Below are 15,461 nucleotides of genomic sequence, written 5' to 3' on the forward strand. Positions count from 1 at the left end.
ACATTCCAGACTTTCAGTTGAGATTCATGAAAAGTTCCGCCCTAGGAGTAAGAACAAACAAAGAATAAACCAGCCATGCAAAAAACTGAAATCCAGCATCAAATCAAATCAGTGAGTAATGGGATTAAGAAAACAGGCAGAAAATTTTGGGGATGCAGCTAATGTAGTATTTATAAGGAAGTGTATAGCATTACATGCTTTCATTAGAAAAGGAGAAAGGTCAAAAATCAATCATCTAAGCTTTCACCTTCAAAAAAGAGCAAAATAAATTTAAAGCAAGCAAAAGAGAGAAATAAATGTAATAACAGAAATGAATGAAATTGGAAACTGAAAAAAAAGGAAAAATAAAGTCAATAGAAATGGATGTCCCAAATAATCCTATAACTTTTAAAGAAATTAAATTCATGGTTTGAAACCTTCAAAAAAGAAAACTCCAGTCCAGATAGTTTCACTGGCAACATCTATCAAACATTAAAGAAGCTATAATGCCAAGTCTACACAATCTCTTCCAGAAATAGAAGATAGCAACACTTCCCTACTCATTTTATGAACTCAGCATTACCCAGATACCAAAAGTAGATAAAGACAGTAAGAAGACAAAACAAAACAAAAACTCTAGGCCCCAATATTCCTCACAAACCTAAATGTAAGACTCTTCAATAACATATTAGTAAACCAAACCAGTGATATGTAAAAAAGAATAATACATCATGACCATCATGATAAATGCTCTTAGCATACTAGGAATAGAAGGAAATTTCCTCAAAGTGATAAAAAGAATCCATCATACTTAATAGTGAAAATTCAGTCTTTTCCCCAAGATCATGAATAAGGCAAGAATATCTGCTTTCACTATTCACCATTCCTATTTTACAGTGGATTAGAGGTTCTAATCAATGCAGTAAGGCAAGAAAAAGTATAAAGATTTGAAAAACACAAAACTGCCTTCAGTTAGAGATGACAAGATTCTGTTTTTTATTTTAAAAGTAACAAACACACTAGTGTTTAGGCATAAATAACTTACTCATATATATGAATATTCATTTGAAATCATCAAGTTTAAAAGACATTTAGTAGCAATTATCTACAATCTCAAAACAAACCCCCACTACTATCACTATAATTATATCCCCAGAGCCCTATCACAATAAATACTTGCTGAATACTGAATGAACACAGAGCAATTCAGTCTGCATGGCTTGTAACAAGAGGGCTATGAAATCAAAGTTTTATAGTCATACATATGAATTCCAGTGATTCTTGAAATTTTCCATTATGCTAGAAAATGTGAAACTTGGTTTCTCCATTTTGGTCATGTTTTCTTTTGTCAGAGACATTTACTTTCAATATTCTAACCTTTCCTTTCTACCTTAGGATGCAACTAACCCTACAGTATAAATACTTCTTTATATAATCTTCCTCGTTGTTATAATTCCAGATGGCAATAAATCAGACATTTTAAATTTGCTGATATGTTTTGGTAAAGGAACATAACTGAAGTTCTGGTGTATTGCTGTATTTGTTCAAATTCTTAACATTATCTTAAATGTTATCGGAGTAGGAACATACTCAACAAAAATCTCATAGTTGTATGTTTTATATGTATACACACACACACACACATACACACACATACCCCTTGTGATATTCTAAGAGCACCCAGAAAATTTCAATGACTACATGTAGATTATTAGCAAGGTAGGGGGTAAAATCATAATTTTTGTCTCTGTCAGCTTTGGTCAGTCAATTCTTCTAAAAGAGAATATAGATATACACGGAGATAGAGTTGACACTTGAACAACATGGGTTTGAACTGGAAAGGTCCACTTAAAATACATACTACAGAAATATATAATACCCAATTGGTTGAATCTGAGGATGTGGAGCAGTAGATACAGAGGACCAACTGTAAAGTTATACTTGGATTTTTGAGTGCATGAGGGTATATCTTTCTTCTCTCTGTACATATATTGAGAGAGCGAGAGATACATATATACATACAACCATACATGCACACCCACCCTATATGTACATGCCCACACACATATATATATTCACACAGTATAAGGAATAAATATTAGAATTTTAAGCCATATTCAAACACTAGTCAGTAATACCTAATCTGTCTCTTACATTAGGAAAAGCAAAATAATGTTTGAAAAACATGGTATAATCCTAACATAACATACTTCTGGATCCTTGGGAAGTCACACTGCTGTTGCAATTGCTTACCAGTTCATCAGAGGTCAAATGCATCAAACGTTCAGCTATTGCAGCACATTGGGCTGAGTCTCTAATAAATTCCCCCTGTTTATCACCGACCACTAGCTCTGGCCATGTCAGTCCTTCATTCTTCTTAATCAAGGAAATCTCCAAGCTAGAAGTTTAAGATGAGAAAAGTAATGTTACATTAAGCAACTATACAAATTATACAACCAATACCAAACAGAAGAATCTTCCACAGAAATTACCCCTCTGATGTCCAGAGGATGTTTTACCAAAAATCATGTTCATTTTCATTCTGCATATGATGGAAAACCTATCATCCAAGGGTAAACAATATAGATTTAATAGACAAGAAGGTACCACCGGAGTGATTGGAAAGAGTAAGACCACTCAGAAAGTACTGCTGCAGTTCAGGTGTGCTGTGTGTTACCAATCTTCAGTAACAGAAAAATGCAAGCAGCATGAATCTATGAGCTATTTCACTGGGGAATGGTGGGGGGGCACATAAAGTTAAGTGGAAAGGGCCTATAACTAAAGGTACCTCTTTGTGTGTGGAGCCAACAATTACCTTCATTATCACAAACCAGTAGCCAAAATATATTATTAACCTAAATATCAGGAAGGTTCGTTAAATCAATAAAAAAGGACCCATTGGGGAACACTAAGATTAAGGACTGATGCAGCAGAAAAGGGAGAGAGAGCTGAGTCAGGGCAGACTGTGGACATGGGATAGGGAGTTGCCCATGTGCCTCTTGAATAGGAAAGGAAATCCAGGTAAGCTGGCTGTTGCTATAATACAGAGAAAAGTGGTGTTGGTGGTAGCTGTTTCACAGCAAAGCAACCTTTTCCATGTGCCATCTCTGGTACACGTGGGCCATACTAACCCATGCCCTGGAACACAATTGCAAGGAAACAATTGCAAGAACACGATAGTAACTATTATCGTAATTATCAAATAGAACATGCAAACTTATCAGATATTCTTTTTCAAGGCTATTATCACTACCTCATGAATTAATTACAGTACTTTAAAATTTTCTAAAACTTCTTGTATTTTAAGAGACTATACAAAATAATATCTTTCTTATGTAATGAGTTCCTATCATTAGCATTAAAAACTACCACCATGGTCAATAATGTCCAGATTTAGTTACATTTTCTAAGGAGAAAGCTAATCTTGAACGATGATGATGATGATGATGATAATGATGATAATAAAAATAATGACAGCAGCTTATACTTACCTAATGCTTACCGTGAGCTAGGTGCTATCTTAAGCACTTTACATGTTTTAACTCATTTATTGCTCACCACAAACAAATAAAGTAAGTACTATTATCATCTCCATTTTACAAGTAAGAAAAGAAAGCACTGAGAGGTTAAGTAACTTGCCAAGGTCACAAGCTAGTAAAGCAGTCTGGCTCCAAGTCCATGTTCTTCACTACTGCACTATTCTGCCTCTCTGAAAAAATATATGTAAATAACTATTAAAGAACTTGTACCTAGTGACCAGAATGCATAAATACTGTTCTTAGTCAGTTGCTACCTAAAGAAGTTAGAGTTCATACAGTTTTAGTTATAAAGAATTTATGAACCATCATTAAATTGGCATATCTAGTCAATGTTACTCTTTTAGCACAAATGCATTTCTACATTTTAAAACTAGGATCACATCCTACCATCCAAGCAAAAAGGAACACATAGCCCCATACATAATAAACTACAGATTAGTTAACAAATCCTTCCAAAACTACAGGAACATTAACTACTGAAAATGAGATGAATAATATAATCAAGTACAAAAAAATCATGTGTTTTTAAACCAATGATATCACCTACATAGCACTGTAATTATCTTTTGTAACATAAAATAGTTATCAAGCACCTCAAATTTAATGAAAAAAGAATACTGGTCTATATTCATGTGTTAAATGCTGAAACTATTTGCATAAGGTCCAGCTCTTCTCCTAAACCTTGGCTGGGTTACTGCTTGATGACTTATATTTAGCAGTATGTTCCAGCTGGTTTGCCAATTTAAAAATGCAATCCTCATCTCTCACACACACTAGTAAGATATGTTTAAATAGAATATATGGAAATATAAAATATTTTTGAAAGAACCTTTCAGATATTGAGTTTTTAAAATAATACATTAAAAAGTATAACAAGTCACCAAATTTCTCCATTAATAAAATGATTTCAGGGTATCTGCTTAATTTAAAAACAATTTTGAACTAGATATATATTTCTTAGACTAGCAGAATTCAGAGTCACATCAAGACTCACATGGATGGGTAAAATACCACTAACCAAGAATTATATTTAATAAAAATATCTAATTTTAACCCACTTCTGACAAAATTTGACCATTTAAAAAATTAAGTGCCTAATACCATTCATTAACCATCACTGAATTCAATAATTACTAAGACTTGATCTAAAATGAAAGAGACTAATTTTATTAATCCAAATGATTAGGGAATGAAGTATCTGGAACAACAGATTTACAAAGAGGAACGGTAGTTGGGACAGAGGATTATAGTCTTATAAGACACAACCTTTGTTTACCTTTTATTTACATATTCTTTTTACTGAGGTGTAATTTATAGATGAAATTCATAGATTTTAAGTGTAGAGTTCATTGTTTGAAAAATGCATACGCCCATATAACCCAATAAAGATAGTGAAACATCCAGGAAGTTCACTTGTGCATTTTTCCAGTCAATCCTCCTGCACCCTAGAGGTAACCACGGTTCTGATTTGTATCACCATAGATTAGTTCTGCCAGTTCCAGAACTTCACTTATGTGAATTGCACAGGGCGTACTTTTTGTCTCTGGCTTCTTTCAGTCCATTCATATTATGTCTATCAGTAGTTCACTGCTTTTTATTGCAGAGTAGCATTCCACTAATTAGCAAATTAAAGTTAATAGAAAAAAATTATTTCTATTAAAAAGTTTAAAAAGCACAAATATAAATAAATGACTACTTTCACCTATTGATTATTATTATTTGTTATTATTATTATTGTATCCAGAGCTGGTAATGAAAAGCACTGCAGTATAATATAAACAATAACTATAATAGTATCTTTAATCTTAACTACAGTAATTCCATTTTTAATCTATCTTAAGAAAAATAATCAGCAATACTGATGGACCTACTGTAGTATTCCCCTATGATGTAACCACTGCAGAAAGTATAAAAAGAGAAGAAGGAAAAAGTGAAATAATAAAAAATAAAATTTTAAATATAAATAAAACTATAAAAATACCTATTATTCTCTTTAATTATCCATGTACTGCTTTCATGATCAATAGATGAATAGAGATTTCCTTCCAAAAACCTCTGACCCTTCAGCACAATGTTGACATGATCAGGCAAAAACTGTATTTGAATGTTTTCCTTAGTACAGTCTTCTGGAAGCGATACTGTTACTGTCAAATCATCTTCAGTCTGTTGCCAGTAATACAGAGGTTCTTTTAGGAAAAGAAAAATGCATTATATAATTAAAAAGCTGAGACTAGGTCATACAAAAGAACACCTATCTTAGCATATTTTCTAGTGATCGTCTCACAAAAAAATAATTATGAACAAACACACAGAGATCTCCATGGGGAATTTTCACTCAAAAGAGTTGTAGCAATTTACTTGACATTTTCCTGTTCCAGGATTACCTCATGCTCCAAGAGATACACATTCATACAGTACAAATCATAGCAACTCTTTCATTCCCATTCCTTCTCTTCCTGCCTCTCAGTATCCCTACTTCCCTACTTCTCCCTCTTCCTCTTATACACGCACGCGCACACACACACACACAGTGGATTCCGAGTTCAAAAGAATACCAAATATGTCGTAAACTCCTGTCTGAAACTTTCACCACAGCCTAGATTTGCCAATGTTGGGGCAATATAGTAACTCTGTGATACAGGAGACTACTGTTATTTGGTGGGATACATGTCCACACAAAAATAAAAGATATTCTCCTTATAAAGTATTGGCTATTCTACCTCATTCACAACATGAAAGCAATTTCATAGCAAATTCAAGGGCTGTCAGTATATTTTGTCTAAGTTCCCAATAAAAGAATCCTCCCTTCATCACCGTCTCTAACTCCTCAGCTTGTGTCCTAAAAAGCTATCTACTAAAGAAACACTTTTAGACCCATCATACTATCACCATGGAAGTAGGAAAATAGGGCTTAAATGCAAAATGAATAAATATTTGCTTAATGGCATCCATAAACATTAATCTGTCTATCCACTCATCAGAAAGGAATGTAACAGAGCTGTTAGGAACTAGTGCTCCAGAGCTGGCTAGTCCACGGTCTGAATCCTGGTTCAACCATTTAATAATTCTGATACACAACTATACCTCTAATCCTCATTTTTCTAATCTGTAAAATAGTGTAACAGAATATTACACACCTCTTAGGACTGACTGGTGACATTTAAATGAGTTAATGCATGTAAAACATTTAATATCAATTCTGTTAGCTAAATATATTATAAACTCTCACTAAATGTGGGTTATTATTCTTTTTATTTTCATGTGGTTTTATGTTAAAACTTGGGGGGGTACTTGATATGCTGAAAGATATAGCATAAGCATGGTGTGTCTCCTGGAAGGGTCACTTTTATCTGATATTAAAATTTTTCTTTTAACAAATCTGATAATATAGAAATAAATATAAAACATGCGGGCTTCCCTGGTGGCGCAGCAGTTAAGAATCTGCCTGCCAATGCAGGCGACACAAGTTCGAGCCCTGGTCTGGGAGGATCCCACATACCGCGGAGCAACTGGGCCCATGCACCACAACTGCTGAGCCTACACTCCAGAGGCCTGCGAGCCACAACCGCTGAAACTCACGCGCCTGGAGCCCGTGCTCCACAACGGGAGAAGGCACCGCAATGAGAAGCCCGCACACTGCAAAGACGAGTGGCCCCTGCTCGCCACAACTAGAGAAAAGCCCACGCATAGCAACAGAAGACCCAACGCAGCCAAAAATAAAATAAATTAAAATAATTTTTAAAAAAATGTATGGGGGGCTTCCCTGGTGGTGCAGTGGTTGAGAGTCCACCTGCTGATGCAGGTGACATGGGTTCGTGCCCCAGTCCGGGAGGATCCCACATGCCGCGGAGCGGCTAGGCCCGTGAGCCATGGCTGCTGAGCCTGCGCGTCCGGAGCCTGTGCTCCGCAAGGGGAAAGGCCACAACAGTGAGAGGCCCGCGTACCGCAAAAAAAAAAAAAAAAAAAGCATGAATTTTTAGGATAAAGTTGTTACTTCGGGGTAATATCTAACTTGCATCACATTCCTTTAAGTCTCAGATCCTCTATCTTTTGCCTTTAGAAGTACTTTTAATAAAAATTTACTGAAAAAGCTTGAAATATAGCTTAAAAAACATACTATAAGCTCTCTAAGGTAAGAAATGTTTTACTCATCCCTCGTCTCCCACAAACATTAACAAGGCAGTTTATACATAATAATCATGCAATATATAACTTCTGCCAGATATGGGGATGGGAGGAACCTTCAAAATCACATGAGCTTTTAGTATAAATTAAGGCCATGGACATAGACTAAAGAGAAAGCCAGAATTTTCTTACTCCCCTCTCCATCAAAACTATACAAACACCTAAATAATTTTTTCCATTGTTGGTTGCTTTGAGTACCTTTCTATATCTCTACAGATTGTATTAGGTCTTCAAAGAAAATATCATTATTTATAATATCATGACAATACCAAATAGGTAATAGATAATATCAGTCTTCTTGAAGTTTATGGAAAATGAAACCAGTATACATACTCAAAAGAGTGCTTAAAAGAAAGCATACTAATTAACGAACTATGCATAATTTTTAAAAATTAGAACAATTTTCCTTTCTTATTGTGAAAGTCCAATGACAAAATAAATACAGAAGAAATTTCCCAAGAGAAAGTGGGTACAAGAAAGGGCTATTTATTAGAAAGGAAACAGAAAAATGGAAGGGACTTGTGGTTTACACTAAAAGGGAAAAACGAATTCAGGCGGAATGCAAAATATAGTGAGATGTCAACAAAAGAAACACTGGACTAGTGGCTAGTGATTTAAACACATGATGTGTCCCAACTAGCCTGCAAATCTGTCTTGGAACCACATGGTCCTAGCTACTAGGCAGACTGCTTCTAAGGATTAAGGCAGTCTTTCATTCTTCCACAACCGCTTACCAAAGGAGTTCTAAAGGGCATGTGGTCTAGAGATATGGATAGCTGCTCTGGCTAAGCTTTAGGAGAGTTTAACATTATAACTAAGACAAAATAGAATTTATTCAGAAAGGGATCTCACATAAAAACATCACAAGATGCTAAATAAAACGCTACCAAGCACAACCCTTATAATTGGAGGTGTACATGTTTACAAACCTGGAGAAAATATTTTTCAAATATTTATTACTTATTCAAATATTATATAACATATAAATTAAGTATTTGAAAAGTTTTTTTTTTTTTTTTTTTTTTTTTGCGGTACACGGGCCTCTCACTGTTGTGGCCTCTCCCGTTGTGGAGCACAGGCTCCGGACGCGCAGGCTCAGTGGCCATGGCTCACGGGCCCAGCCGCTCCGCGGCACGTGGGATCTTCCCGGACCGGGGCATGAACCCGTGTCCCCTGCATCGGCAGGCGGACTCTCAACCACTGCGCCACCAGGGAAGCCCTGGAAAGTATTTTTAAATACATTTCAAAGGATTCATTTTTTAAGCTATAAAAGTATATAAAAATATACTTATAAAAATAGTGAAACTAATTTTTATTTTAAATAATTAAGTTGTTAAAGTAATAGAAAGGGTAGATTCAAAGAGTAATATATATAATTGTTAAATATTGTGAAAATCTCTGTTAAGTAAAATATACTAGTCCCTGGCTATAAATACCAGAAATATAAACAGTAATGATTATAGAAAAATGTTCTCTTGAATACTTCTAAAGAATATGTACTTTTTGTATACAAATATAAATTTCTCCTGAAAGACCTTTTTACTCTTTTCATTCTAAAACATTACCTTCATTCATTCACTCATGCATTCATGAATGAATTCAACACTGAGAAAACTTAGTCAGTGATTCTACCCCCAAGGAACCCTCTTTCAGTTTAGTATGAAAGATAAGAACACGTAATTAGGACACCTATAATGAACAGAGGTTAGCTTATTTTTAAAAACTATTATTGACAATACTAATATGCTGGATTTTCAAACACCAACAACAAGTAGACATTAGTATTTGTTTATTCATTCAATAAGTATTTATTAAATATCTAATCAGGTAAGATAATATATAGGTTTTAAAAACATTTTTGGTAATTACAGAAGTATTAAATTGAACAGTTCACACTACTTAGGTGGTATATTTTATAAAAGACCATTCTGGGAAATATAAAGGAAAATAAAGAAAAATTAAGCACCTATCTTGACCTGGTAAAACTCATAACCTAGCTGGGAGGACAAAGCAGACATATTTTACACAGGAGCTCTATGGATATTCAAAGTAAAATTACCTTTGATTTTCTCTGACATGTCTTCATCCTTACTTTCTTCAAGATTTTGACCAACTTGAACAAATGTAAAGGAGTTGTAAGAGACAATCATTAGACCATTCCCATCGGGCTCAATAGCGGCATAATGGGGCACTGACTTTCCACGGAGAATATTACGCCTAGTAATTTCATATTTTTTTTTATCTGTAAGAAAATAAAGCATTTTAGAACAAAAAAATTACAAATAAAAAACTATATAATAAAAATATTTGAATATATTTGTATATTAATTCTAATTTAAACTAAATATTTTAAATGTACTATTAAAAAGCACACTATTAGGTACCTTTTTTAAAAAGGATAAAAAAAATTTACAACCTAATATTCTGTAAATAAATCCCTATTTTAAAATACTGGGTCTGCACCTCCTAGAGAAATGGAAATAAAAACAAAAATAAACAAATGGGACCTAATGAAACTTAAAAGCTTTTGTACAGCAAAGGAAACCATAAAGAAGACAAAAAGACAACCCTCAGAATGGGAGAAAATATTTGCTAATGAAGCAACTGACAAAGGATTAATCTCCAAAATTTACCAGCTCATGCAGCTCAATATTAAAAAACAAAACTACCCAATCCAAAAATGGGCAGAAGACCTAAACAGACATTTTTCCAAAGAAGATATACAGATTGCCAACAAACACATGAAAGGATGCTCAACATCACTAATCATTGGAGAAATGCAAATCAAAACTACAATGAGATATCATCTCACAGCAGTCAGAATGGCCATCATCAAAAAATCTACAAACAATAAATGCTGGAGAGGGTGTGGAGAAAAGGGAACCCTCTTGCACTGTTGGTGGGACTGTAAAATTGATACAGCCACTATGGAGAACAGTAGGGAGGTTCCTTAAAAAACTACAACTAGAACTACCATACGACCCAGCAATCCCACTACTGGGCATATACCCTGAGAAAACCATAATTCAAAAAGAGTCATGTGCCACAATGTTCATTGCAGCTCTGTTTACAACAGCCAGGACATGGAAGCAACCTAAGTGTCCACTGACAGATGAATGGATAAAGAAGATGGGGCACATATATACAATGGAATATTACTCAGCCATAAAAAGAAACGAAACTGAGTTATTTGTAGTGAGGTGGATGGACCTAAAGTCTGTCATACTGAGTGAAGTAAGTCAGAAAGAGAAAAACAAATACCGTATGCTAACACATATATATGGAATAAAAAAAAATGGTTCTTATGAACCTAGGGGTAGGACAGGAATAAAGATGCAGATGTAGAGACTGGACTTGAGGACATGGGGAGGGCAAAGGGTAAGCTGGGACGAATGAGAGCGTGGCATGGACATATGTACACTACCAAATGTAAAACTGATAGCTAGTGGGAAGCAGCCGCATAGCACAGGGAGATCAGCTTGGTGCTTTGTGACCACCTAGAGGGTGGGATAGGGAGGGTGGGAGGGAGATGCAAGAGGGAGGCGATATGGGGATATATGTATATATATAGCTGATTCACTCTGATATAAAGCAGAAATTAACACACCATTGTAAAGCAATTATACTCCAATAAAGATGTTAAAAAAAAATACTGGGTCTGATGAAATTTGTTCTAGATTGTGGTGTCCAATGCGGTAGCCACTGGCCAGAGTAGCTATTTAATTAAAATTAAGTAAAATTTGAAATTCAATGCCTCAGTCACACTAGCCACATTTCAAGTGCTCAAAAGCCACACATGGCTAGCTGCTATCACACTGAGTGGCTCACATATAAACACGTTCATTTTGGAAAAATTTCTATTGGAGAGCAGTGCTCTAAATCACAAAAGTGACTGACTTCCCTGAAACATCAACCTCTGAAAAACCTACCTATTCCTTGACTACAGCCTGTCTACTTTCTCAGCCAGTATATGATAAGTGTCTTCTGAAAAAAGCTACAAACTGATGATACCAGGAAAAGTGTGGTGTGGACTATTTTCTTCCCATTCTAGCTACTGATAAGGGGTTTTTAAAAAATGAAATATGTTTATGGTAGAAATGATTTTTATACACATTCAGATATAGATCTGCCTACTATAATCAAATATAAATAACTGTACTTAGAATTTTTAAGATATAAACAATTAACTGTATTCTGAGTTTCTGGTAAATTAACTGAATTTATTCTATGAAAATAAGGGTTTTTTTGTTTTTGTTTTTTGCTTTAAAAAGTACCCAAACATTTCAGTTGAGTCCATACCTTTACTTATATTGTTACTGGGGGTAACAAATTTTTAGTATAGTGGGTAGTGCTTGTAAGCTACACAATGAATAGTCAAAAATCATAACTCAATGTCATGAGTTACACATAATAACACATATACATACATAATAATACAATCTGTTCTACAACATCTGTCAGTGTTTTTTCTCTAAATCCTCACCTACATTCACACATTCACTTCATACATATTTAGGAATAGACTTTTCATTTCATGAATGAAATAAAAACTCCTATTTTTCCTCCACAGGTACATGCACAGCAAAGAGTCCTAGCTGCCTCTAAAGACCCAAACTTAGACACTGTATATTTTATTGGATGGTTTTTCTTTTCCAACATGTGTGGGACGGAAAACAGTAGGTCTCAAGTGAATTATTCCATGGCTAAATGGGTTGGGAAATGCTGGGTCAAAATTAAATTTTTTCTAATCAAAATTTCTAGAAACTTGAATATGCTTAATGTGAAGTGGGGATATCGTATGCCCACATTTTCAAACTTACTTGACCATAAAATATAACTTATCAAATATTCCACTCAAAAGAGTCTAGAAATATAACACTGCTCTGTAATGTTCAGGGAAAATAAAAAGTAACACAATTATGTTAGTAATTCAGGGACAAGAGGAACTGAGATATTAAGAAAAGAAAGTTGTGAGCCAAAGAATGAATTTTATATTTTTAAATCACAAAAAATCAAAAGAATATTTAAATACATGTAAAAATTATATAAAATTCAAATGTCAGTGTCCATAAACACCAGAATACAGCCTTCCTCATTCATTTATGCATTCATCTATGGCTGCCCTTGCACCACAACATCATAGTTGAGTAGTTATAATATAAGTCAAATGGTTACCATCTAGCCCTTTACAGAAATTTTCTAACACGTAATCTAAAGTTTTCAGTTACTGTGTTCCTCCAGAGATAAAACTACAACACTGGGAAGAAAAAACAAATTACATTAAATATTTCGAAGAACAAATCTTGTGTGTATATGTGTGTGTGTGTATATATATGTGTGTGTATATATATATATACACACACACACACATAACATATACTTTTATATATATTAAAAATATACACTTAAATTATTCCAGGGCTTCCCTGGTGGCGCAGTGGTTAGGAGTCCGCCTGCCGATGCAGGGGACACGGGTTCGTGCCCTGGCCTGGGAAGATCCCACATGCCGCGGAGCGGCTGGGCCCGTGAGCCATGGCAGCTGAGCCTGCGCGTCCGGAGCCTGTGCTCCACAACGGGAGAGGCCACAACAGTGAGAGGCCTGTGTACCGCAAAAAAAAAATAAAAATAAATAAATAAATAAATAAATAAATAATTCCAAAATTATGTAACAGTGTCTCCTTTTACACAAAAAGGCACATCTGACTATGGAAACACATTATTATTTTTTTATAACCTATACCTAAGGAGAAACTACCTGTAAATATTCATTCCACTGGGTGGCAGGTACCAGAATCATAACACAGTGCCTAAGAAAAAGCAAATAGCATTTACAGGAACTGCTTTGCATTTCAAAACCTACTAAATTATGGCAACCACTAGAGAGAGATCAGATTTTTGTTATGTTTTACCTTTACTTTTCTTATTAATAGTGACCCACTCCAAGGAAACATAGAAACCACTTCCTTTCATATCCAATTCCTCTTTCTCTATTCGAAGAAGCAGGGTAGCTATCGAATGTTCTTCAGCTTTCAGCAATGAGATACTGTGAATTATGATAAAGGGATTTCCAAGCTCTTCATTAAACATAATCTACAAAAAAGAAAAAAGATGACACTCACAAAAATGTATTAGATGAATGTATACGGCACAGAGGAAATACACAGAATTCTGACAATCCAACAAATAACTCGGATACTATCCATATTTACTACAAGGATACAAAAATGAAAAAGGCCCTTAAATAAAGCTTACAAGTTTAAATCATATTGCTTGAAGAAAGAACTTATGGAAAATATCTAATTGTTTTACAGAGAAAACTGATCAGTACTCTTGGCTTAAAAACAAAGAAAACAACAGGGCATCCAAACAGCATCTAAAGGAGAAAGGGAATTAAAAGCAATCTTCTAGAAAATAATTGTCAAGTGCAAAGAATGTTCAGTACAGGACATGAGCAAGTCAACATGCATTACTGCATCTCTTCCCCGTCTCATCTCTGATTTATTTCTGCTTTCTTCCTCTTAGTTTCTGAATACCGTTCGTGAGTGTTTGTGAGTGCGTGTGTGTATGCTTTTTTTCCTTTTGTTTTTGGTTTGGTTTGTTTTTCTTTGTTTTCTGGAAATTTACAAAGGTAAGAGTCAAAGGAATTAGAGAACAAATCACAAAAACTTTCTTGTTCTTCAAAAACAGAAGAGCCCGCTTACATTTAAAAGGTATAATTCCACCAACTCTATTTAAACACTGAAGTTTCTTTTAAAAAGCAAATCAAAGTATTATGCAAAGACACACAAAATCTTATCAAATTCTTTTTATAAGACATACACATAATCTAAAAGACTATTATATTTTTATTAAATACCAAATAGGAGAGGTTTTAATACTAATTTATAAACAAGCTTTTCAAATAAATGAAAAAATAAATAGCTGAATACTAATCTGAGACAAAAATTAGCTTTTTTATTCTTTTTAAACCCATTATCTGGAATCCCCTCATATCAGCTCCTACCTGAAAGCCTTATAAAGAAAAATGTGCTTTACCCCAATGTTCACAGCAGCACTATTTACAACAGCCAAGACATGGAAGCAATCTAAATGTCTATTGACAGATGAATGGATAAAGAAGATGTGGTATATATACAATGGAATACTACTCAGCCATAAAAAAGAATGAAATAATGCCACCTGCAGCAACATGGATGGACCTAGAGAATATCATACTAAGTGAAGTAAGTCAGACAAATACCATATGACATCACTTATACGTGGAATCTAAAATATGATACAAATGAACTTACTTACAAAACAGAAATAGACTCAGACATAGAAAACAAACTTATGACTACCAAAGGGGAAGAGGGATAAATTAGGAGTTTGGGATTAGCAGATACAAACTACTATATATAAAACAGATAAACAACAAGATCCTACTGTATAGCATAGGGAACATATTCAGTATCTTGTAATAAACTATAATGGAAAAGAATATGAAAAAGAATATATATATGTAAAACTGAATCACTTTGCTGTATACCAGAAACTAACAAAACATTGTAAGTTAACTATACTTCAATAAAAAATAAAAGAAGGGCTTCCCTGGTGGCGCAGTGGTTGAGAGTCCGCCTGCCGATGCAGCAGACACGGGTTCATGCCCCGGTCCGTGAGGATCCCACATGCCGCGGAGCGGCTGGGCCCGTGAGCCATGCCTGCTGGGCCTGCGCGTCCGGAGCCTGTGCTCCGCAGCGGGGGAGGCCACAGCAGTGA

At 34.8% G+C, this 15,461-nt stretch overlaps 1 protein-coding gene across 1 annotated transcript in view; it reads right to left on the minus strand.

Annotated features, from left to right (window-relative positions):
• NUDCD1 (NudC domain containing 1) overlaps positions 1 to 15,461 on the minus strand; it is a gene marked incomplete at its 5' end in the record, with an annotated part of 84,233 nt that overhangs the window by 38,824 nt on the left and 29,948 nt on the right. The window contains 4 exons of the mRNA XM_079722702.1: positions 2,233 to 2,377; positions 5,500 to 5,704; positions 9,763 to 9,945; positions 13,613 to 13,793. Coding sequence (XP_079578828.1) covers positions 2,233 to 2,377; positions 5,500 to 5,704; positions 9,763 to 9,945; positions 13,613 to 13,793 — 714 coding nt within the window. The remainder of the gene's footprint in view (positions 1 to 2,232; positions 2,378 to 5,499; positions 5,705 to 9,762; positions 9,946 to 13,612; positions 13,794 to 15,461) is intronic.

This window comes from Hyperoodon ampullatus (assembly GCF_949752795.1).
Source record: "Hyperoodon ampullatus genome assembly, chromosome: 17".
Classification (NCBI taxonomy): domain Eukaryota; kingdom Metazoa; phylum Chordata; class Mammalia; order Artiodactyla; family Ziphiidae; genus Hyperoodon; species Hyperoodon ampullatus.